Source organism: Girardinichthys multiradiatus, chromosome 21 (assembly GCF_021462225.1).
Source record: "Girardinichthys multiradiatus isolate DD_20200921_A chromosome 21, DD_fGirMul_XY1, whole genome shotgun sequence".
In the NCBI taxonomy this organism is placed as follows: domain Eukaryota; kingdom Metazoa; phylum Chordata; class Actinopteri; order Cyprinodontiformes; family Goodeidae; genus Girardinichthys; species Girardinichthys multiradiatus.
In genome coordinates this window covers 24,148,295-24,172,836 of record NC_061813.1, presented here as the reverse complement: position 1 = coordinate 24,172,836, position 24,542 = coordinate 24,148,295, and the positions used below count along the sequence as shown (strand labels likewise).

At 40.5% G+C, this 24,542-nt stretch overlaps 1 protein-coding gene across 1 annotated transcript; it reads left to right on the top strand.

Annotated features, from left to right (window-relative positions):
- The first annotated feature begins 956 nt into the window (after positions 1-956).
- LOC124857810 (suppressor of tumorigenicity 14 protein homolog) lies at positions 957-24,535 on the top strand. Its single transcript, XM_047349281.1, has 15 exons — positions 957-1,091; positions 1,171-1,266; positions 14,526-14,745; positions 14,836-14,978; positions 15,125-15,222; positions 15,372-15,481; positions 16,228-16,361; positions 16,534-16,638; positions 18,139-18,249; positions 18,348-18,461; positions 18,563-18,682; positions 18,762-18,945; positions 19,017-19,288; positions 19,371-19,507; positions 21,629-24,535. The coding sequence occupies exons 1-15, from the start codon at positions 1,058-1,060 to the stop codon at positions 21,794-21,796; spliced, it is 2,046 nt and encodes a 681-aa protein (XP_047205237.1). The 5' UTR covers positions 957-1,057; the 3' UTR covers positions 21,797-24,535.
- Positions 24,536-24,542: the final 7 nt, after the last annotated feature.

Genomic DNA, 24,542 nt, shown 5'->3' with positions numbered 1-24,542 from the left:
AAGAGTTGAATGTAGAAAGCTAATATAGAAGAAAAAGCAAAATAAAACCAATTTAAGGTTGAATTTGCTTAAAGCGTGTAGGGGACACAGTAAACATATTGAAGGCGTTGAGACCAAAGTTGAAGTTTTAGAAATGAACACAAAACACAATGCTTGATGGATTCCTCACGCTGCATATTACTCTAAAGATCCCATGGTGATACATGGTGGTGGCAACATCATGCTGTCTACAGGAGGCACAAGGAACCTGGTTAGAATTAATAGGAAGATAAATGCAATGTTATTCTGGAAGAAAACTGGTTAGGCCGCAAGAGACTTGAGACTCTGGCCGAACAACAAGCCTTTAAGAAACAGCCAGAGCTACAATGGGATGGTTCAGACCAAAGCACATTCAAGTTTTAAAATGGCCCAGTCAAAGTCCAAACCTAAATCTGGTTGAGAAAACTTAAAAATCGCCGTTAACAGAAGCTCTCCATCAAATCTGACTGTTCTTATTTGTAATAAATAAATCAATCAAAATCCATGTATACTTTTCTCTCCACTTCACAATTATGCACTTCTTTGTGTTGGTCTTACACACAAAATCAAGTGAAATATTTTGAAGTTTGTGGTTGTAACTTAACAAAATGTGAAAAAGTTCAAGACCACTTTCACAAGCTACTGTATATCGTCTCACGCGTTGTTTTTTTTCTGCATTTACCTAAAACAGTTCTCGAAACTCTACGAGTCCACCCCGTGGAGTTCTTATTACCAGCGCTCAGGAATTACTGCCTTCGGGTGAGCTGTGTCTAAAAAAAAAACCATACCTACAAAACACACAGGAAGATCAGCGAGATGAAAGCATCCCCAGATACATCTCCAGAACAATAACCCTCTAACTTCCTTTTTGTGTGACAGTGAAGGAGAGGAGGGGCTCAGTGTCTTCTACTGGAGCAAATTCTCAGCTCCCCGCAATGTGGCCCTGGAAATCCAGAGCTCCAGCCCCGAGAGGCTGCAGCGCAGGCTCCCCGGCACCAACAAGGTGCTGCGGTATAGCCGCAACGAGCAGCGCTACTACATGGAGGAAGAGGATGACACGCTCCACCTGCTGGGTACAGCTTGTTGCTGCATTTTTGTAATTAACATTTTGATCAGAGGAGTTTTCACATCCTTCTTTGTGTATCTTTGCAGACTTGGACTCTGATTATTCTGAATCAGAAGACAGAACAGACAAAATGAAAAACCCAAATAATATCCAGGGTGGAAAATGGCAGCTTGGGTTTCAAGGTGAGAAGTGTAGATTTCCTGTGGAAGAATAATGAGAACTCATCTCTGCATCCTTTTACATCTTGATTTGAAGTTTTAGTGACCGCGGTGAAGTTAGGTTTAGGTAGGATATTGGATATTCGCAGTTTCAGAGGCGTCCCCGTCCTGTTGATGCAGGCAGTCTAATTACGGACAGCAGGTCTCAGCCTGCTCTCTCCGTCCACACACGGCGCTTTGCTTAGGAGCCATCAATACATTTCCGAACCAAACACTCTTGAGAAACAATAGCTTTTAGTTCACATGACCCAGAGACGCAAAGTAATGTAAAATCATTCTACCTGACTGAACAGACGATACACACTCATTTTATCCGATTTTAATGTATTATCTATTTTTTATGAATTTTTAAAATCAAAATTCATAATCCCAAGAGCCAGCTTCTGCAGCCGAGGATCAGACCGCCAAGGTCTCTGCCTTTCGGCCGCCATCCATTCCACATTGCACCCAACCCATTTGGCTCCTCCCACGGGTGGTGAGCCCATTGGAAGGGGGACCCACGTTTCCTCTTCGGGCTGTGCCCGGCCGGGCTCCTTGGGTGAAAGCCCGCCACCAGGCGCTCGCCAGCGTGCCCCACCTCCAGGCCTGGCTCCAGAATGGGGCCTCAGTTGGCGAGCCAACTGTGCCACAAAACGCCACTTTTACTGGTTAAAAGGTCACGCAAAAAACGCCGTTTTATAAGTCAAAACGCCGTTTTTTACAGCGAAAATTACGGCAAAAATCCCATCAAAACGCCGTTTAATGCGGCGTTTTAGGAGCACCCGCAGAACGCCGTAAAAAACTGCGTTTTTCTGGTCACTTCTTACGAGCGACGGCGATCAATGTTCCGAGAAAACGGTGTTTTTCATGGCGTAAAAAGTGTCACAGAACGCGGTAAAAAACGGCGTTTTCTCAAATTAAGCAATGCCCTGCCCACACTCTTCTTATCCAGTAAATTTAAACTCCAGCCACCCAATAAGAGAAGTAGAACTGCAGACCACTATTTCATAACAGAACTGTGCTGAAATGAGATCTAATGTTTCTTTCTGATACATGTCATATATTCTCCATCACTCAGTGTCAGTGTTTGCTTCTGTAATTATCTCAATATTAATTGTAATGTCTTTAAAGTCAAAAGAAGAGGAAAAAAATACACAATAACTGTCTGCAACAAGTGAAGACCGACTTGCAATTTTGAAATCCGAATTGTAGCTGTAATACTATTCTCCTCCACCAGATGGCACTCGCGCGGGAGCTAGTCTGCAGAAACGCTATCTGTGGACATTTGGTGGTTGTAATGTTATTAAATACAGAAAAATTAATCTTGTATTCCGTGTTTGCTGTTATTTTTCTATGAACAAAGATTCTTAATCTATGAGTTGGCATGAATAAGAACCCTAAAATAGAAATTCTCTATCTCATTATTTTGTTTTTTATACAACTCAGAAAAGGTCCTAATAAAATGATCAATACAACTATCTGATGTTCAATAACACAACTATTTTTTACATTTTTACTAGTATAATGACCAAATTCCCATATCTCATTACTGGAATTAGCATGTTACATATTTTCAATCAAAGCAAGACAGTTCAAAAAGGCAAGCACCTGCAGTTCCTTCTGCGTGTCACAGTCCTAAATAATTATCCAGGCGCTCTTTATCTTTACTCAGACATGTCTCTCAAAGTGCAAATACAATACTACAGTACAGACATCTTTTCATCATTAAGTAGGCATATTCTGTGTTTGGTTGGTTATAATCTGGTTAAATACAGGAAAATAAATGTGTGTTGTGTTATTATTTTTCTATAAACAACTTTAGAAATATAACGTTTTTGTGTTTTGCCTTTTTTTTATTTCCCACTGTTTATTTCTATGATTTATTCATGTATTTTCAGAATCTACCAATACAGTGGGGCAAAAAAGTATTCAGTTAGCCACTGATTGTGCAATTTTTCCTACTTAGAGCGATGAGAGGTCTGTAATTTTCATCATACACTTCAACTATGATAGACAAAATAAGAAAATAATCCAGGAAATCATATTGTAGGATTTTTCAAGAATTTATTTGTAAATTATGGTGGAAAATAAGTATTTGGTCACCCACAAACAAGCAAGATTTCTTTCCCTCACATACTTGTAACTTCTTTTTTAAGAAGCTCTTCTGTCTGGCACCTGTTTGAACTCGCTATCTGTAAAAAAGACACCTGTCCACAGCCTCAAACAGTCAGACTCCAACTCAACCATGGCCAAGACCAAAGAGCTGTCAAAGGACACCAGGAAGATAATTGTAGACCTGCACCAGGCTGGGAAGAGTGAATATACCATAGGCAAGCAGGTTGGTGTGAATAAATCAACTGTGGGAGCTATTGTAAAGAAATGGAAGACATTCAAGACCATTGATAATCTCCCTCCATCTGGAGCCCCACGCAAGATCTCATCCCGTGGGGTCAAAATCATCATGAGAATGGTGAGAAAAAATCCCAGAACTACTCGGAGGGATCTGATGAATGTCCTGCAGAGAGCTGGGACCAAAGTAACAAAGGCTACCATCAGTAACACACTACGCTGAGAGGAACTCAAAACTTGCAGTGCCAGGCGTGTCCCCCTATTTAAGCCAATACATGTCCAGGCCCGTCTGAAGTTTGCCAGAGAGCATATGGATGATCCAGAGAAGGACTGGGAGAATATCATGTGCTCAAATGAAAGCAAAATATAACTTTTTGGCACAAACTCAACTCGTCGTGTTTGGAGGAAGAATGCCAAGTTGCATCCTAAAAACACCATTCATACTGTGAAGCATGGGGTTGGAAACATCATGCTTTGGGGTTGTTTTTCTGCAAGGGGAAAGGATGACTGATCCGTGTTAAGGAAAGAATGAACGGTACCATGTATCGTGAGATTGTAAACCAAAACCTCCTTCCATCAGTGAGAGCATTGAAAATGGAACGCGGCTGGGTCTTAGAAATAAACAGTGGGAAATAAAAAAAGGCAAAACAAAAAAACCTTTATATTTCTAAAGTTGTTTATAGAAAAATAATAACACAATACACATTTATTTTCCTGTATTTAACCAGATTATAACCAACCAAACACAGAATATGCCTACTTAATGATGAAAAGATGTCTGTACTGTAGTATTGTATTTGCACTTTGAGAGACATGTCTGAGTAAAGATAAAGAGCGCCTGGATAATTATTTAGGACTGTGACACGCAGAAGGAACTGCAGGTGCTTGCCTTTTTGAACTGTCTTGCTTTGATTGAAAATTTGTAACATGATAATTCCAGTAATGAGATATGGGAATTGGTCATTATACTAGTAAAAATGTAAAAAATAGTTGTGTTATTGAACATCAGATAGTTGTATTGATCATTTTATTAGGACCTTTTCTGAGTTGTATAAAAAACAAAATAATGAGATAGAGAATTTCTATTTTAGGGTTCTTATTCATGCCAACTCACAGATTAAGAATCTATGTTCATAGAAAAATAACAGCAAACACGGAATACAAGATTAATTTTTCTGTATTTAATAACATTACAACCACCAAATGTCCACAGATAGCGTTTCTGCAGACTAGCTCCCGCGCGAGTGCCATCTGGTGGAGGAAAATAGTATTACAGCTACAATTCGGATTTCAAAATTGCAAGTCGGTCTTCACTTGTTGCAGACAGTTATTGTGTATTTTTTCTCTTCTTTTGACTTTAAAGACATTACATTTAATATTGAGATAATGTGTTAATTGTTACTCTCATCTGTGGCCCCCTCGAGATCTTTCTCTCTCTCAGCAAAGTTCAAACTAATTAAAACATATCAATATTTTACTTTACTGTAGGCTGTCTGTATAAGTTAGGGATCAGAATCACTTGACAATGTAGAGTATATATATATATATATATATAAATATATATATATATATACAGTACAGACTAAAAGTTTGGACACACCTTCTCATTCAAAGAGTTTTCTTTATTTTCATGACTATGAATATTGTAGCTTCACACTGAAGGCATCAAAACTATGAATTAACACATGTGGAATTATATACTGAACAAAAAAGTGTGAAACAACTGAAAATATGTCTTATATTCTAGGTTCTTCAAAGTGGCCACCTTTTGCTTTGATTACTGCTCCACACACTCTTGACATTCTGTTGATGAGCTTCAAGAGGTAGTCACCTGAAATGGTTTTCCAACAGTCTTGAAGGAGTTCCTAGAGTTGCTTAGCACTTGTTGGCCCTTTTGCCTTCACTCTGCGGTCCAGCTCACCCCAAACCATCTCGATTGGGTTCAGGTCTGGTGACTGTGGAGGCCAGGTCATCTGACGCAGCACCCCATCACTCTCCTTCTTGGTCAAATAGCCCTTACACAGCCTGGAGGTGTGTTTGGGGTCATTGTCCTGTTGAAAAATAAATGAACGTCCAACTAAACGCAAACCGGATGGAATAGCAAGCCGCTGCAAGATGCTGTGGTAGCCATGCTGGTTCAGTATGCCTTCAATTTTGGGTAAATCCCCAACAGTGTCACCAGCAAAGCACCCCCACACCATGACACCTCCTCCTCCATGCTTCACGGTGGGAACCAGGCATGTAGAGTCCATCTGTTCACCTCTTCTGCGCCGCACAAAGACACGGTGGTTGGAACCAAAGATCTCAAACTTGGACTCATCAGATCAAAGCACAGATTTCCACTGGTCTAATGTCCATTCCTTGTGTTCTTTACCCCAAACAAGTCTCTTCTGCTTGTTTCCTGTCCTCAGCAGTGGTTTCCTAGCAGCTATTTTACCATGAAGGCCTGATTCACACAGTCTCCTCTTAACAGTTGTTCTAGAGATGTGTCTGCTGCTAGAACTCTGTGTGGCATTGACCTGTTCTCTAATCTGAGCTGCTGTTAACCTGAGATTTCTGAGGCTGGTGACTCAGATGAACGTATCGTCCACAGCAGAGGTTACTCTTGATCTTCCTTTCCTGTGGCGGTCCTCATGTGACCCAGTTTCTTTGTAGCGCTTGATGGTTTTTGCGGCTGCACTTGGAGACACTTTCAAAGTTTTCCAAATTGTTCGAACTGACTGACCTTCATTTCTTAAAGTAATGATGGCCACTCGTTTTTCTTTACTTAGCTGCTTTTTTCTTGCCATAATACAAATTCTAACAGTCTATTCAGTAGGACTATCAGCTGTGTACTGTATCCACCTCCTGCACAACACAACTGATGGTCCCAACCCCATTTATAAGGCTTGAAATCCCACTTATTAAACCTGACAGGGCACACCTGTGAAGTGAAAACCGTTTCAGGTGACTACCTCTTGAAGCTCATCAACAGAATGCCAAGAGTTTGCGGAGCAGTAATCAAAGCAAAAGGTGGCCACTTTGAAGAACCCAGAATAAAAGATATATTTTCAATTGTTTCACACTTATTTGTTCAGTATATAATTCCACATGTGTTAATTCATAGTTTTGATGCTTTCAGTGTGAAGCTACAATATTCATAGTCATGAAAATAAAGAAAACTCTTTGAATGAGAAGGTGTGTCCAAACTCTTGGTCTGTACTGTATATATAATTTCAATTGTTAAAGAACTTCCATGCATCAAACAATGATAAACCATTTAATGATGCATAACTTTTCATCTTCACTTTCCGTCTTTTCTTTTGAACAAATAAGTTATTGTTGTCTGCATTGTGGTCAAGTTTTGATTTCATTTAAATTAAAAATTTGACATTTCGGTTGTTTTATTTTATATTTTATTTAAAAGTCTGTAGATGGTAAGTGATTTATTGTTCTGTCCTAATGCAAGTGGCGGTTTTTTGTCTGTGCACCACCTGTGTAAAATCTCCCACTGATCACTGGTCTCCTTGGCAACAGCTCTGTTTTGGAGGTAAGCGCGCATGCGCTCTCGTGTAGCGTATGTGAAGGTCTAGTCATAAGCGGTGTTTTCAAGCTGTACTGTGTTGTTGTAATAAAGCAAAATAACATGAAACACAACTAGTTTCTCTCCCTGTGCTTTTAACTGGGGTATTTAGCAGCGAGCAGACAGACATTAAACGTAGCGGTGCTCGTTTTAAACGCTGGCCGTTCACAAAAGCCTCGAGCTCCGAGGGGAGAGAAGCAAAGCAAGAGCATTGAGGCTCCAGCATAGCAGAACAGTTCAGAAGCTATTTGGAATGAGGGGAAAAAAGCTATATTTATAAACAGATTAAGTCATGTTTTAGACTGACTATTGGTAGCGGATCTGATCTGTGTGCTCGTGAATTTTTGCAGCCGTAAATGGTTCTGGATGACAGCTTCATAGCAGACCCGTTCTTCCCTCTTCCCGGTACTGCGTACCGGCCAGAATCGTTTAGTGGTACGCAGTACCGGACCGTACCGGGTCACTTTCACCCCTGCATTTATCAGAAAGAAACACCAGATCTCATTTCAGCACAGTTCTGTTATGAAATAGTGGTCTGCAGTTCTACTTCTCTTATTGGGTGGCTGGAGTTTAAATTTACTGGATAAGAAGAGTGTGGGCAGGGCATTGCTTAATTTGAGAAAACGCCGTTTTTTACCGCGTTCTGTGACACTTTTTACGCCATGAAAAACACCGTTTTCTCGGGACATTGAACGCTGTCGCGCATAAAAAGCGGTGTTCAGTGACCAGAAAAACGCAGTTTTTTACAGCTTTCTGCGGGTGCTCTTAAAACGCCGTATTTTACGGCGTTCTGACTTCTAAAACGGCGTTTGTTGCGTGACCTTTTAACGAGACGCGTGGTAAAAAGTGGTGTTTAGTGGCACAGTTGGCTTGTCATAGATTGGTGCTGCGTCCGCAGTGATGCGGGTGCTGTACAGGTTTGTCGTGGTGAAGAGAGAGCTGAGTCAAAAAGCGAAGCTCTCGATTTACCGGTCGATCTACGTTCCTACCTTCATCTATGACCATGAGCTTTAGGACCGAAAGAACGAGATCACGGATACAAGCGGCCGAAATGAGTTTCCTTCGCAGGGTGTCTGGGCTCGGTCATCGGGTAGGGACTCAGAGTAGAGCCGCTGCTTCTCCACTTCTCCCTGGTGAGGTGTTCTGGGCACGTCGCACCGGGAGGAGGCCCAGAGAAAGACCCAGGACACGCTGGAGGGACTATGTTTCTGGCTGGCCTGGGAACGCACTGGGATTGATGGATGGAAAATACATCTTTTTTTTTTTCAATATCTTTAAGGTCACATGACCCTGTGGTTCAAAATTAATGTAAAGTTATTCTACTAGGTTACACAGATAAGACACACTTCTTTCTATCTGATTGTAATGCATTTTGTATTTGTTTTTTATTAATTTTAAAAAATGGAAATTGTTAAAGTCCAAAAACAATCTAACATATAATTTATAATAATTTATTTCTAACATTATTGGACACACTTCACAGTTTGCACTTTACTTGCTTGATGGATTTCCAGCTGCCTTTCTTTGCATTTTCATATTCTGTCATGTTTGTGTTGAGGCACTGGGATTGGAGCCATCTATCACAGTCATCACACTGGATCTGTTAATACCGTTGTAGATGCTGATGGCTGTGAGCAGGAAGGATCTCCTGTAGCGCTCCGTCTTACAGCAGATCTGAAGAAGCCTCTGACTGAAGACACTCTGTTGTTTTAGGACAATATCATGAAGAGGATGCTCAGGGTTCTCCATGATGTTCTTCATTTTATGAAGAATCCGTCTTTCCACAATGATCTCCAGAGGTTCCAGAGGAGTCCCCAGAACAGAGCCAGCCTTCTTTATCAGCTTGTTGAGCTTTTTTAAGTCCCTGGCTCTGATGCTGCTTCTCCAGCAGATGATGGCAGAAGAGATCACACTTTCCACAACAGACTTATAGAAGATATGCAGCATCTTGCTGCAAACACCAAAGGACCTAAGCTTCCTCAAGAAGTACAGTCTGCTCTGTCCCTTCTTGTAGATGGCTTCACAGTTGCATCTCCACTCTAGTCTGTTGTCCAGGTGAACACCGAGGTATTTATACTCCTCCACCACCTCCACTTCTTCTCCCATGATAGAAATAGTTTTTGACTTATTCCTGTTTCTCTTAAAATCTACAATCATCTCCTTTGTTTTAGTCACGTTCAAAATGAGATGATTGTTTCCACACCATGCCACAAAGTGGTCCACCACCTTCCTGTACTCAGCTTCTTGTCCATCTCTGATCCACCCCACGACTGCAGAATCATCCGAGTATTTCTGCAGATGACAGGAGTCTGTCTTGTACTGGAAGTCTGAGGTGTACAGAGTGAAAAGGAATGGTGAGAGTACAGAACCCTGTGGTGGTCCTGTGCTGCTGACTACTTGGTTAGACTCACAACCCTTCAGTCTCATAAACTGTGGTCTGTTTGTCAGGTAGTCTTTGATCCAGGAGATTGTTGAGGCCTCCACCTGAGTCTTCTGGAGTTTCCGACAAAGCAAATCAGGTTGGATTGTATTAAATGCACTGGAGAAATCAAAGAACATGATCCTCACAGTGCTGCTGGCTTTGTCCAGATGACAGTGGGTTTGTTGAAGCAGGTGTATGATGGCATCTTCAACTTCAACTCCACAGCGATAAGCAAACTGAAGGGAGTCCTGATAGTTCATTGTTTGCTTACTCAGGTGGGCCAACAGGAGTCTCTCTAGGACCTTCATGATGTGCGATGTCAGGGCAACAGGTCTATAGTCATTGAGGACTGATGGGTGAGTTTTCTTTGGTACCGGAACAAGACAGGAGGTCTTCCACAACACTGGAACCTTCTTCTGGGCCAGGCTAAGGTTGAAGAGGTGCTGCAGAATCCCACAGAGCTGCTCTGCACAGACCTTCAGAACTCTAAGGCTGACATGATCTGGACCTGCAGCCTTATTCTGATTCAGTCTTTTCAGTTATCTCTTCACCTGACTTCTTAGGACACACAGGTGGAAGCAAAGGAAGCATCATCATCTTCTGATTTGGTTGAAGGCAAACATTTAGAAGCAGAAGGGTCCATGGCTGAGTTGGAAGATAAAACATTTGAGGTGTAACTGGAAAGCTGTGGGTCAAAGGAAGGTGGAATGTCTGTTTGGCTGTGAGCAAGAGAGGAGGATGCTGAGCTTGTTTCTGAACTGAACTTATTGAAGAATGTGTTCAGTTCATTGGCTCTGTCCAGACATCGGTCTGATCATCCTTCTGCTGGAAGCCTGTGATCTTCTTCACCCTGACCACACATCTCTGATATTGTTTTGCTGGAGCTTGCTCTCCATCTTCTTCTTGTACACCTCCTTGCTGTCTCTTATCTTGACTTGCTTCTGTAAACTCTTCAATAATTCTCTGTCTTCCTCTCTGAAGGCTCTTTTTTTCTTGTTAAGCAGGTCCTTCAGGTCATTGGCGATCCAGGGTTTATACCAAACCATAGTCATGTTTTAGAACGGAAAAGCCTTTTTGTGGTAAATCCATAAGATTTGTTTGAGCCATTATTACATCTTCAAAGCTGGAGGAAACATACTGACAAAATACTTGCAGCTGTAAACAACCCAATGGTTCTATAAGTGTTGACTTGTGGGAGCTAAACACACATGCATGCCACACTTTTCAGGTTTCACATCAAAGTGGATAAACATCTAATAAGTATTAATAGTTTTTTCAGTGCAACATGTGTTGCTTAATAAAAACAAAACATATTAAAACATGTGGTTGTACAGCATCATATGTGGAGCAATCTGTGGGGTATGAATACTTCCGCCAGTGTTGTATAAAGACTGACAACTGGGCTAAAAAGTGTGGTGACACATTCTTATAATGTGTATTCAAACCACTTAAAGGTTTCCACATTTTAAGGGTGCGTCACCACAATTAGCAGCCTCCATCATTCATAAATAGAAGAAGTTTGGGACCACCAGGAGAGCTGGATGGTCATCTCTTATTGCTGCCAAAGGTGGATCAATGAAGAATTAAGAAAAGGCTCTAAAAACTTATGTAAAAGTAATTTCTTAGTTTTCTATTTTTAATAAATTTGCAACAAACAAACTTCTTTCACACGGTCATAATGGGGTATTGTGTGTACTACTTAGAGGAAAGAGATTAATTTGGTATCATTTGGAAGAAGGCTGCAACATAACTAAATGTGGAAAAAGTGCAGCACTGTATGTAAGTGATTTATTTTAGTGACAAGTACAACTTCTGACAGAGACGTATTATTAAAAATCTTCACTAATGGATTACTGGTATATATGGCAGATTAGTTGATTCCCAGTCATGTTTAACTCAGTATAGCTGATGTGTGAGAGTTCTACTTCTTACATTGGCACAATATCACAATAAACAAACATACATATTATCTTTGGTTAACTGTGAGGAGGAAGCTTTGTTCTGACACCAAACAGAATCACACCAGCTGTGGAGTGATTTAGGAGGTAATTGGTTTCCAACCTTCTCAATGCATGGACAGCCACATTAAACAAGCTTGGAACAAAATAGTTTATTATTATTTAAAGTGCCTAAAACGGTCTTTGCCAGCAAATCTGAACATTTGTTGATATGAGTCTTAAAATGATGAAGTAAATGTTGACGAATAAGTAAAAATGAACTTAAAAAAATACAATCATACACATACCTCTCCTGTCAACTGCTGATGTGGACAAAAGGAGCATATCTCTGAATGATAGACAAACATGCTTCACCCTTTGATTTGTGAAGGAACAACTGCTGCAGTGTGTATCCCTTTTTTTTGCAAAGTACAGGTCCTTCTCAAAATATTAGCATATTGTGATAAAGTTCATTATTTTCCATAATGTAATGATGAAAATTTAACATTCATATATTTTAGATTTATTGCACACTAACTGAAATATTTCAGGTCTTTTATTGTCTTAATACGGATGATTGTGGCATACAGCTCATGAAAACCCAAAATTCCTATCTCACAAAATTAGCATATTTCATCCGACCAATAAAAGAAAAGTGTTTTTAATACAAAAACGTCAACCTTCAAATAATCATGTACAGTTATACACTCAATACTTGGTCGGGAATCCTTTTGCAGAAATGACTGCTTCAATGCGGCGTGGCATGGAGGCAATCAGCCTGTGGCACTGCTGAGGTCTTATGGAGGCCCAGGATGCTTCGATAGCGGCCTTTAGCTCATCCAGAGTGTTGGGTCTTGAGTCTCTCAACGTTCTCTTCACAATATCCCACAGATTCTCTATGGGGTTCAGGTCAGGAGAGTTGGCAGGCCAATTGAGCACAGTGATACCATGGTCAGTAAACCATTTACCAGTGGTTTTGGCACTGTGAGCAGGTGCCAGGTCGTGCTGAAAAATGAAATCTTCATCTCCATAAAGCTTTCCAGCAGATGGAAGCATGAAGTGCTCCAAAATCTCCTGATAGCTAGCTGCATTGACCCTGCCCTTGATAAAACACAGTGGACCAACACCAGCAGCTGACACGGCACCCCAGACCATCACTGACTGTGGGTACTTGTCACTGGACTTCTGGCATTTTGGCATTTCCTTCTCCCCAGTCTTCCTCCAGACTCTGGCCCCTTGATTTCCGAATGACATGCAGAATTTGCTTTCATTCGAAAAAAGTACTTTGGACCACTGAGCAACAGTCCAGTGCTGCTTCTCTGTAGCCCAGGTCTGGGGAATGCGGCACCTGTAGCCCATTTCCTGCGCACGCCTGTGCACGGTGTCTCTGGATGTTTCTACTCCAAACTCAGTCCACTGCTTCCGCAGGTCCCCCAAGGTCTGGAATCGGCCCTTCTCCACAATCTTCCTCAGGGTCAGGTCACCTCTTCTCGTTGTGCAGCGCTTTCTGCCACACTTTTTCCTTCCCACAAACTTCCCACTGAGGTGCCTTGATACAGCACTCTGGGAACAGCCTATTCGTTCAGAAATTTCTTTCTGTGTCTTACCCTCTTGCTTGAGGGTGTCAATAGTGGCCTTCTGGACAGCAGTCAGGTCGGCAGTCTTACCCATGATTGGGGTTTTGAGTGATGAACCAGGCTGGGAGTTTTAAAGGCCTCAGGAATCTTTTGCAGGTGTTTAGAGTTAACTCGTTGATTCAGATGATTAGGTTCATAGCTCGTTTAGAGACCCTTTTAATGATATGCTAATTTTGTGAGATAGGAATTTTGGGTTTTCATGAGCTGTATGCCAAAATCATCTGTATTAAGACAATAAAAGACCTGAAATATTTCAGTTAGTGTGCACTGAATCTAAAATATATGAATGTTAAATTTTCATCATGACATTATGGAAAATAATGAACTTTATCACAATATGCTAATATTTTGAGAAGGACCTGTAAGGTTAGCTCTCAATCAGATAAATCAAGAAACGTGTTCATCCATTAAAGACTTATACAGTAAAGTTGGACAGTTTCAAAAAACAAGTGTGATCTGCTATGACTGTAGCTTGAAAGCTTTGAGAATGAACTTGCAACTGATTACGGTATGTATTATAACCCTATGTTTAATCAAAGTGATCAATTGGGATTACAAAAATAGAAAATGCATAAAAATGAGATAAAAAGGAGTGTGTCTCATCTATTCTATTTTTTTTTACTACTGGGTAATGTGCCCTAAAAGCTATTACAAAAAAATTGTGAATTTGATTTTAAGAATTAATAAAAAATAGAAAATAAATTAAAATCAGATAAAAATGAATGTGTCTTCAGTCTAATAGAATGATTTAAGATTAGTTTATTGTTACTGGGTCTTGTGACCTAAAACCGATTAAAAAAGAAAAATCAAGAATTTTGATTTATAGCATTAATTTAAAAAATAGGTGCTGCATTAAAATCAGACAAAAAGAAGTGTGTCTCATCTATTTAGTCTAATAGACTGATTTGACATTGGTTTTGCGACACTAAATTATGTGACCTGAGACCTGAAGGCTATTGGAAAAAAAATCATGAATTTTGATGAGAAAAATTCATAAAATTATAAAATGCATTACAATCAGATAAAATTGAGTGTGTCTCATCTATTCAGTCTAGAATGATTTAACATTAGTTGTAAGCTACTGGGTCATGTGACCTAAAGGCTATTCATTTTGTTTTCTCAAGTGTTTGCTTCGGAAATTTATTGATGGGGCGCCGCTGAATCTCCAATATGCAACTTAAAACTAATTTACCGCGGTGTCTTTGGGGTCTTATTAAGATGCAAAGAAACCCTTTTAGAAAGCACCTCCAGTTCCATCACCACCGGTTCTCCAGATAACTTCGACCCTGTTCTGCTTGATTTCATCTGCTTCATTTCATGTTTCTGTCACTCCCTAGCAATATCTTTTGATCTCTACGCCAAGTACGGGAACAACCGCACCCTGAGTCTCGTGAGTCCCAAGAAGCCATACTACCAGTGGCGTCTGCGCGTGCCGTCAGGTCACGTGGTTCGACTGGTTGTCCTCACGCTTCAGGGCGCCACACCTGGAAGCTGCGCCGCCCACAAACTGTCTGCCTATGACTTTCTACTTCCTTTGCAGAACAAGATAATTGCCAGGTGAATAGCATCTTAATGAACTCATATCTGCACTGTTTCCATAACAACTGAGCAGACAGATAAATATTCTGCTGCATGTGACTGTTTCAGATGGTGTGGGCTGCCGGTTTCCGGCTCATCTCCAGTCATGAAGCTGACCTCCTCAGGTAATGTGATGCTGGTCACATTCTCCTTCAGCAGACAGAAAGATGGAACAATCTTCAAAGCTTACTTCCAAGCCATCCCAAAAGCAGGTTAAGAGCCCTCACAAATTATATGTTCACACTGATGTTTCAGAGCTACCATATCTATTATTTCATTCCCACTTGTAGAATAGAATTTGACTTTGGTGTTTCTGTCAATTCGGTTCACTTCCTTATGCTTACGTCGCCCCCTGCAGGCTGTGGAGGCTCAATTTCTTCTTGGAACGGCTCCATCTCCTCACCTTACTACCCCTCTTTTTATCCTCCTAACATTGACTGCATCTGGACTCTGCGGGTGAGCTTCACAGGACTTCTAATGCATTAAAGTCTGAGTGTGGGTGTTTACAAAATAGTTTTAGAAGGACACATAAAGGGAGGGAACCAGCTTGACCACATTCCAATGTTGGAACTGTTATGTTTCGACTTTGCCGTTTTCTTTATCAGGTGCCTGTGCCGGGATATCTGATTTCAATGACAATTGTGACTTTAGACATTCAAGATTCCCCGTCATCCGACGGCTGTGAGGAGGACTGGCTAGACATTGCAAGGGCGAAGTGAGTTATAAGGCTTAAATGCTTTGGCAATGTTCATTTCTTGAACTTTTTTTAATGGATGCATGTGGTTTGCATCTGTATTCAGCCCCATTTATTCTAATACCTCTAAATAAAATCCATTGTAACGTGTTTTCCAAGTAAAAGCAACTGCTCTGTGAAAGTTTCAGAGGTTTACTGGAGCACATTAGTGAATAAACCGCATCCTGAAGACCAAGAACACAGCAGACAAGTTAAGGAAAAAGAAACAATTTCTCAAGTGTTCAACATGTCATGGAAGACTGTCCAATCCATCATCTTAAAATGGTAAGAATAGGGTATAACTGCAAACTTACCAAGACATGGCAATGAACCTAAACAGGGTGGTCAAGCAAGGAGAACATAAATCAGAGAAGTAGTCAAAAGGCCATGGTAACTTTGGAGGAGCTGCAGAGAGCCCAAGGTGGAAAAATCTGTCTAAAGAAAAGATGTGCCCTCTGCAACTTTGACCTTTTATGAAAGATTGGCCGGATTGGCTTTCCACAAGCCATAAACTGGATTCAAATGCAAACCACACTGTAAAATGTTCCTCCCACTTCACAAAAACGTTCCAGTTTTTGTTGGTCTATCACAATACAATAAAATACACTGTTTGTAGTTGAAATGTGACAAAATGTGGAAAAGGTCAGGGGGTATTGCAAGGCACCTTAAAATGTTTTTTGACTTTTCGTGTTTTTGTGCATGCTGAACGTCTTATCATTTATATCCAGACTGTGTAATCCCCTGTCAGAGAGCGGCAGAAAGAGAGTATACTCCTCTCCTCTCTCAATCCACTTCCACTCTGATGAATCTCTCACCAATAAGGGCTTCTACTTGCTGTACCGAGCCTTCTCTCCAGAGGGCAGTAAGTCCGATTGGATCTTTTCACTCCGCAATGAATATTTGTAAGAGCAGGGGACAAATTTGACTAAATTTCTATATAAACAAAAGAATTACATTAAGACCGATGAGACATTTGTCAAAAAAAATTCACCTTGTTCTTCAGAATTAATTATTTTGCTTGCTGTCTTTTCAAGCTTGTCCTCGCCAGTTTCGCTGTGGAGATGGACGCTGTATCCCTCTGAGGAAGGTCTGTGATGGAGTGAAGGATTGCTCAGATGGACGGGATGAGGCAAAATGCTGTAAGTGTCATTACACAAGAACTATACTCTGTCAGCTTCAAACGATTTGTTTTTTATTTAAAAAAAATAAAACACTGGTTTACATCTTAACAGGACTGAATGAAGCTTTTATGTGCATCAAACCTTTGAGCCTTATGGCATTAAACTGCTTGGACAGCTGCAGAATAAGACAACAGATACAAAAAACACCAAATAAACCCGGATAAGGTTTAATTAGTCAGGTGGCTGGGCTATTTTGCATTAGAAATATCCTGTTTTGTGAAAATCTCTCTCCATCCTAATAAACACCAAGACAGAATGCAGTAGTTCATTATTGTATTTACAACATAAACGTTCCAATAAAACAATGCTATCTCAAGATCCAAAGTTGTTTCATGATCCAACGGTGTTCACCTGATTATTATGAGCAACCAGTTTAAAGTTTTCATCTGTGTGTATGTGTCAGTGCTTGTAAGGAAGAGACAGAACCACCATCTGTTAAAAATACAGTCATCTGCAGATTCAGACATTGAACATCTGCCACAGAAAGCCATAAATGGTTGGTCAGCTGAATTTACTCTGTAAGAGAACAATGTGAAAAACACGCTGGTTTTTGAATCCCTAGATGTTCATGTCTTGAAATCCCAACTTCTTTAAAGTCAACAGTATGCAATAAAATCTGGAAATATTTGGAATGTATCTATGTTGAAGGTCTGGATAAGTATAAGTTTGTCCATACATCCATCCATACGTCATGTATTTCATCCCAACATACGTTTCTGCAGGACAGCTTTTTGTACGTACATCTGACTCGTCACCAACAGCCGCAGTCTTTAATAAACTTTTCTCTTGCTCTCGTTGAAGTTGTTTTCATCTGGAGCAGTTTGCACCATTGTTATTTAGTCATATGGTGGGATAATGTTGGCATGTTTAATCTCTATTTTGGCTCATAAAATATATCTGCAGTTCAAGTTAATAATTTATGCAGAAAACTGATTTTTAGAAGTTATTCACCTACTTCATGAACTGATTACTTTGATCTGAATGTTACTAAAATATATCCATCCATCCATAGTCTATACCCTCTTGTCCTTGCACGGTGGCATAGGGGCTGGTGCCTGTCTCCAGCAGTCATTGGGCGAGAAGCGGGTTACATCCTGAACAGGTCGCCAGTCCATCACAGGGCAATACAGAGAAACACAACCATATATGTACACAGTAACACCTAAAAGCAATTTAGAGAGACCAATTAACTAGTCATGTTTTTGGACTGTGCGAGTAAGCTGGAGTACCCAGAGAGAACACACCCGTTCACAGGGAACATGCAAAGTCCATGCAGAAAGGCCCCTGGACCTTCTTGTTGCAAGGCAACAGTGCTAATCACTTCACCACAGTGCAAATTCCTACTTTCTCTTCAGTATCAAAATGTTAGAGAAAACCAAGAACAACAAAACCCAATGCTTTGCCTATAGTCCAGAGATTTAGATTTTTCTGACTTGCACCTTAATATGAAACAATTAGCATCCTGCAGGCCTTGGGAAGTGATCTGTGGGAACGGTCAGTGCAAACCTCAGAGCAGCCAGTGTGTTGATCAGAGCAGCTGTGCAGACAGCAGTGAGGAAGGCAGCTGTGGTGAGTAGTGTCACTGATACTGTACCAACATAAGCAAGGATTTGTTGTTTTGTTTGACTAGTTTTGCTTTTTTGTGCTGGGATGTCTTTGCTTCACAGGAGGGAAATGCTACCACGTTTGTCCCAACAAGGTGTGTTTACCGAAGTCATCTGTGTGTGATGGTGTGATTGACTGTAAAGACCGCAGTGATGAACTGAACTGCACCAGAGCATGTGAGCATTTATGTCAATGTTATGTGATATTGGTAATATTTTTAGAGCAATAAACCTGAAAATGCATACTCTCTGAGAATATTTACTATCATTCTCTTCAGATCTCAAGAGTTGCTCCTTGTCTTCCTACAAATGTGCCAGCGGCAAGTGTGTCAGTAAGGTCAACCCTGAGTGTGACGGAGTTAAAGACTGCTTCGACGGCTCTGATGAGCTGCGCTGTGGTAGATCTCAAGATTTTACTCTTGATTTTAGTTTTGTCACTTGTCAAGATGAGGTTCTTATTGTGTTTTTTTCTGGTAGGATGTGGCACCAGGCCCAGAAAGCGGACTAAAATAGTGGGGGGCTCTGATGCTGTGGTGGGGTCATGGCCCTGGCAGGTCAGCTTGCAGATGGAGCGCTACGGCCACGTCTGTGGAGCCACGCTGGTTTCCAATCGCTGGCTCATCTCTGCGGCTCACTGCTTCCAAGATTCAGATGCCATCAAGTAAGAAAAGCCTCCTCTTTCCCCTCCACCTTCACATCGACATGCTGCATTCATGCTAATTGTGTCTGCAGATACTCTGACGCTCGTGCTTGGCGGGCTTACCTAGGCATGCGTTTGATGACCAGGGGAAACCACGGAGCAGCAACCAGACTTGTCCGTCGGATTCTCCTCCACCCCCAGTATGACCAGTTCACATCTGACTACGACATCGCCCTTCTTGAGCTCAGCACACCGGTTTTCTTTAATGACTTAGTGCAGCCTGTGTGTGTTCCTGCGTCCTCGCACGCTTTCACCACTGGGGCCAGCTGCTTTGTCACAGGATGGGGCGTTCTTATGGAGGACGGTAAGAGGTACTCAACAGTTGAACTTTTTGTTGAATGCTACAGGACTTCATGGACATCATGTTTTAGTTTTGTTGTTTTCAGGTGAACTGGCATCTCGTTTACAAGAAGCTTCAGTGAAAATTATAAATAGGAAAATTTGTAACAAGCTGTACGATGATGCTGTCACTCCCAGGATGCTATGTGCTGGAAACCTGCAGGGAGGTGTGGATGCCTGCCAGGTTAGTGTTCTAGTTAATTTAATAGAAAGATTTGAGAGCACACCCTTGTTTCTAAGAAATCTGAACATTTACTTTTTAGCATGTTTTTTTTACATAGATTGTACAAGGTTCTCTCATCCTGGTTCTTAAAACCCTGTTCATCGTGTCTTTGAGAAGGTTACTAGCAAACATCAAGTGTCTTTGGGGCTTTGACAAGAAGCTGATCAGTTCACTGGATTTTTTTAAGATTTAAGAAACAAGAAAACATGAAGGGCAATGATTCCTCTAGGTTGTGATTGTCAAACATTGAATTAAAAGATGATCACAGGATCCAGGTATGTCGATCAAGACAAAGGTCAACAGGTTCAAAAGTCTAAATCCTTTGCTAATTGGGTTAAGGACGTGAGAGAGCTACACTAACATAAGCTAGTGTAATTATTACCTGCACTAAATAGTGATGTGTGTCATGTTAATGTTTTTGTAGAAGATTATTGAGGTTCAGACTGAGTAACTCAATTTTAAGCAAGAAACTGAATTTAAAATCCGTTACTACTGTGGTTAGCAACACCTTAGTCTAAGCTAGCAGAAGCTAGCTTGAGTATCAAATGTGTGTCTGGTGTCATGTTCAAACTGACAATCCCACAATTTTGCTTTAGATGTTGCACTTATTTAGTAACATGTTAGTCTGGGAAGGCTTGGCTAATATAAGGTACAGTGATTATCACCCAGAATAAACAAACGGATTGTCATATTGATGTTGTAACCATTGAAAGTGGTAAAAGACATGTCAGTGAACCCATTTCACCCAGTGAACCCAGTTAGTGAAGGTCAGCAGACACAGTTCTTGTAGAACCATAAACAGCATCTGGACCTTGATGGGGGTCGTACCATTGACCTAGCAAGTGAGGAACGCAGATTGTTCAGAACGTTCAGATGATAGTCTGATGGTGGTTGCATTTAACTGGCAGTTTAACGACCACACAAAAAAATCAGATTTCAGCAAAAAATTGGAATTGTGCATCAAGACCTCCAGTGTGAACGTAGCCTTAGGCATCACTGCCCAAACAAACCCAAATCAAAGGAATGGCTCGTTACCAGGTCTCTGTAATGCCGAATGGCTGGTGATGAGGGAATTCAGCCAAGTGATGCAGGTATGTTGGAGAAGGAGTTGCATCTAAAGGTTGCAGGATAGTAACTCTCGAGGACTGGACTCGGCTATCTCTGCTGTAAAAAAAACCCTATTCTGATAAGATGGTTTTAAGAGCATTAGGTTGGGACTTTAAGTCACCTCTATTTGCAATTTAAAGGAACCATAACAGTCCTTTCACACTATGCATATGTGAATATGGAGTACCTACATCATATTGAGGTCCTCCCATGGCGAACCACGTCAGCAATCACACACCAGGGAGATCAGCTTGAATTTAGACCTGGTGTGAATTTGCCAAGTTTTGAGACCCGGTTGCAACAACAATGTCACAAGACTAAGCAACTGAATAACTCTGGATATATCAAGACCCAATGGAGTGGCAACACCCTAATGGTATGTGAAAAAGCACTGTGTCCTTGCTGCCAAATGCATCATATGTTTGATTTGATATTGAAATTTTTGCAGGGCTGCACAGTGTCGCAGTTGGTAGCACTGTTGCCTTGCAGCAAGAAGGTCCTGGGTTCGATTCCCGGCCGGGGGTCTTTCTGCATGGAGTTTGCATGTTCTCCCCGTGCATGCATGGGTTCTCACCGGGTACTCCGGCTTCCTCCCACAGTCCAAAGACATGCCTGTTAGGTTAATTGGTCTATCTAAATTGCCCTTACGTGTATGAATGAGTGTGTGCATGGTTGTTTGTGTGTTGCCCTGCGATGCCCATAGACTGCTGGAGATAGGCACCAGCTCCCCCGTGACCCACTATGGAATAAGCGGTAGAAAATGACTGACTGACTGAAATTTTTGCAATAAAGTCTCAGAGACAACTTTTTTGCAGAAGGATGTAAACCATGTCAACATCAAGTATTTGTTGTGGCTGCTACTTGCTTTCACTAACTGTGTGTTTAAATTGAGCAAGCTGTATGAGTCAAATAACTCTAGAATACCTAATTTTATCACCTTTACGTTTGGGCTTTCACGGATGTTTGTTTCCTCAGGGGGATTCAGGAGGTCCGTTGGTCTGTCTTGAGCGAGGAAGACGGTGGTTCTTGGCAGGGATTGTTAGCTGGGGTGAAGGCTGTGCGAGGCAGAATCGTCCAGGGGTCTACACCCAGGTGGTCAAGTTCACTGACTGGATCCGCCAGCAGACCAAAGGGCAGGTCTAAAAAAACATGAAACTAAAACAAGCAAATAGCTTTGCTAACAGAACAGTGGTTTCAGTATTGAAGCCAAATAATTTTTCTGTCACCTTTCTGGAATTTGCCCATTGCAGAGGAAGCACCATCCTACCACAAACCAATCAGCATCCTCACAGTCTGCAAGATGCAACATGTTGACATGTACAAAAAGTTCTCAAACTGATCAATAAGTGAACTTGAAGTTAATTGAGTAGATTGAATAATTACCTTCAAGCAGGATATGGTTAACACAAAATCAAAATGTTAAAGATAGAGTCTATATTTTTTAAATGGGGGTTTGTAGAGAGGCTAAAGCAGTTGGTATCTTATTTGCAGATACTTTTCTGAACTGCATAGGTGTGCAGAAACTTGAAAAACTTCTAACAGCTACTACGAGCATGGCTGCTTCCAATTAAAATTTCTGCCATGTTAAAGCAGCTTTGATTTAAAAGAAATAAAAAAGAAATTCAGAGTGCTTCATGCAAACGTTATTTTATTATTTATTTTCATGTTTTGAAAATAAATAATAAAATGATGTTTTGCTGCATTTAACTGTTTTTTTCCAGCTATTTGGCTGTGATAAAAATATTTAGTTTAAAGCAATATGCTGAAGCATTTGTAGTTCTCCATATTTCATCTTGCTTGTGGGAAAAGAAAACATACAAGGAGGTTATTATAAAACCTCAAATATAACGGAATGCATGGATGTAGAACATAGTAACTTTAAATTACTTTACTGCACAATAGCCAAGGTGTTTCTACTGTATGTTTTTGTTTAGTTTTTATATAAGGAAGCTAATTTTGCCATATTTGTAAGTAAAGTGCATCCTCTTAAAGCAAAAACCCAAAAAGAGTGCAATGCTTTTATTTTGAAGAGATTTATGACCACTCAGCTTATTTTAATGCTCCTTTATCCATGCTGTCTTGTTTCTTATGAAAACCCTATGCCTCTCTGTGCCTCTGCTGCAGTGGCTGAGATTTTTCTTTGGTAACTGAAGTAGTCTCTGCTAGGAATGAATCATCAGGGCAGATGTTTTCCAGTTTACATTATCTACACAGTTACTTTCAAAATCTAATTGCATCCTATTTTCCAAGTACGTGTTGTCCTCCTTACTTCATATCTTGTCTAAATTCCAATGGTGGGATTTCCAGTTACAAGAGTTGTCTCCAGATGTTCATATACACTTGTCTGTGTACTGATTACTTACTGTTTTGTACTGTATCTTTGTTTGTGCATTTGTGCATATGATAAGTTTACCTGAGCCATAGCTACATGTTAAATATACTCTGTAACTGCACAGGAGGAACTCGGTAAGAAGAGCATCTCTGCCCTCCTGTAAACTGTTTTATCTTTAAAACCAGCATTTAGCTGCTGTGTTGTTTAAAGAACAAGTAGGAAAATCAGAAGGAAATCTTGTCTGTCTTTTCTATTGAGATATTTTCATTTACTTTTCTCTGATCTCTGATATTTCAGCTCATATCACCTATTGGTCTGCATTGACATCTCAATAAATAACGTCATAAAAGTTTATTCCAGTAATTTAGTTCAAAAAGTGAAACTCTTATATAGATCCATTACACACAGCATGATACATTTTTGGATTTATTTCATTTTTTTTCATATAATGATGGTTTATAGGTAATGAAAACCCAAAATCCAACACCAGTTAAAGGATTTTTAATTCAGAAATGTTATGTTATGTTATGGCCTAGCAGTCATGGGGAAGACTGTTCACTTGACAGTTGCCCAGTAGGCAGTTACAAGGATGCATTGCTAAAGAAGCTGGCTGTTAACAACAAGCCATGTTTAAGAACATTAATAGAAGCTTTAGTGGAAGGAAAAACGGTGGTAGAAAAAGATTCACAACCAACCAACATGAGCAACAACTTTAACATTCCATGTGCTAAAGCTTTGGAAGCTTTAAAAATTCAACTGTTTATTAGATTCTGTTAAAAGCTGGGCATATCACCTGGAGTTCTCCTTTTTGTATTCATATTGATACATTGGGCATTGATGGTTATGTCTTTTTAATATTTTCCCAACAAAAGGATGTGGATTGTAATAATGAATGAAGCTCATGGCAGAAATTGATTAAAAAGACAGCTGATGCTCTGGACCATCAAGTATACCAGAATAAATAATGTATAACGCTTGATACACACATCTTCACCACAGTTTTTCTATAAAACAATTAATTGTAGATTTTTTGTTGTTGTATGAATGTATTAAAGACCTGCTTTTTAAAAACGTTTTTTTTTTTTTTTTTTTTTACATTTTTTCCTGTAACGATTTGTTCTCCAAGGAAACTCTGCTTCTTATAAAGTATGCGGAACTGCACCTGCAGAAGGAATGATGCGCAATATACCCACATGATTCAGCTAAGTCAATTTGTCTTTTATTCTCCATTAAAAACAGGCCACTGAAACATCTTCGTGTCTGTGTGCATCTTTTTCATCCATCTCCGCGGTTACCTCTCATGCCCATTAAAAATAAACCCATTTGTCATCTAATTTTTTACTTTTCCGGCTCAGATTTTTGCGCTGCTATAGTCTGAGAACCTTTAGCAGTCTGGATGTCATGTGATGATATCATTGTTTGGTGGCTGGAGAACCTGTTACGTGCACTTTGCGCTTGCATCCGTGTGGCACACTTGTTTTTCTCTAAAGGCATTTTCCGTTTGCAATGTGAGAAACCCATCTGTCATTTTGAAGGTTGAGGAAGCACATCGCACTT

What these genes read in the sequence shown, in the direction of transcription:
- LOC124857810 (XM_047349281.1), top strand. Translation starts at nt 1,058, where the DNA reads ATGGAGGAAGAGGATGACACGCTCCACCTGCTGG. An exon ending in CAGAACAAGATAATTGCCAG is followed by an intron (nt 14,746 to 14,835) that starts GTGAATAGCATC and finishes TGACTGTTTCAG; the next exon opens with ATGGTGTGGGCTGCCGGTTT. An exon ending in GGGCGTTCTTATGGAGGACG is followed by an intron (nt 19,289 to 19,370) that starts GTAAGAGGTACT and finishes TGTTGTTTTCAG; the next exon opens with GTGAACTGGCATCTCGTTTA.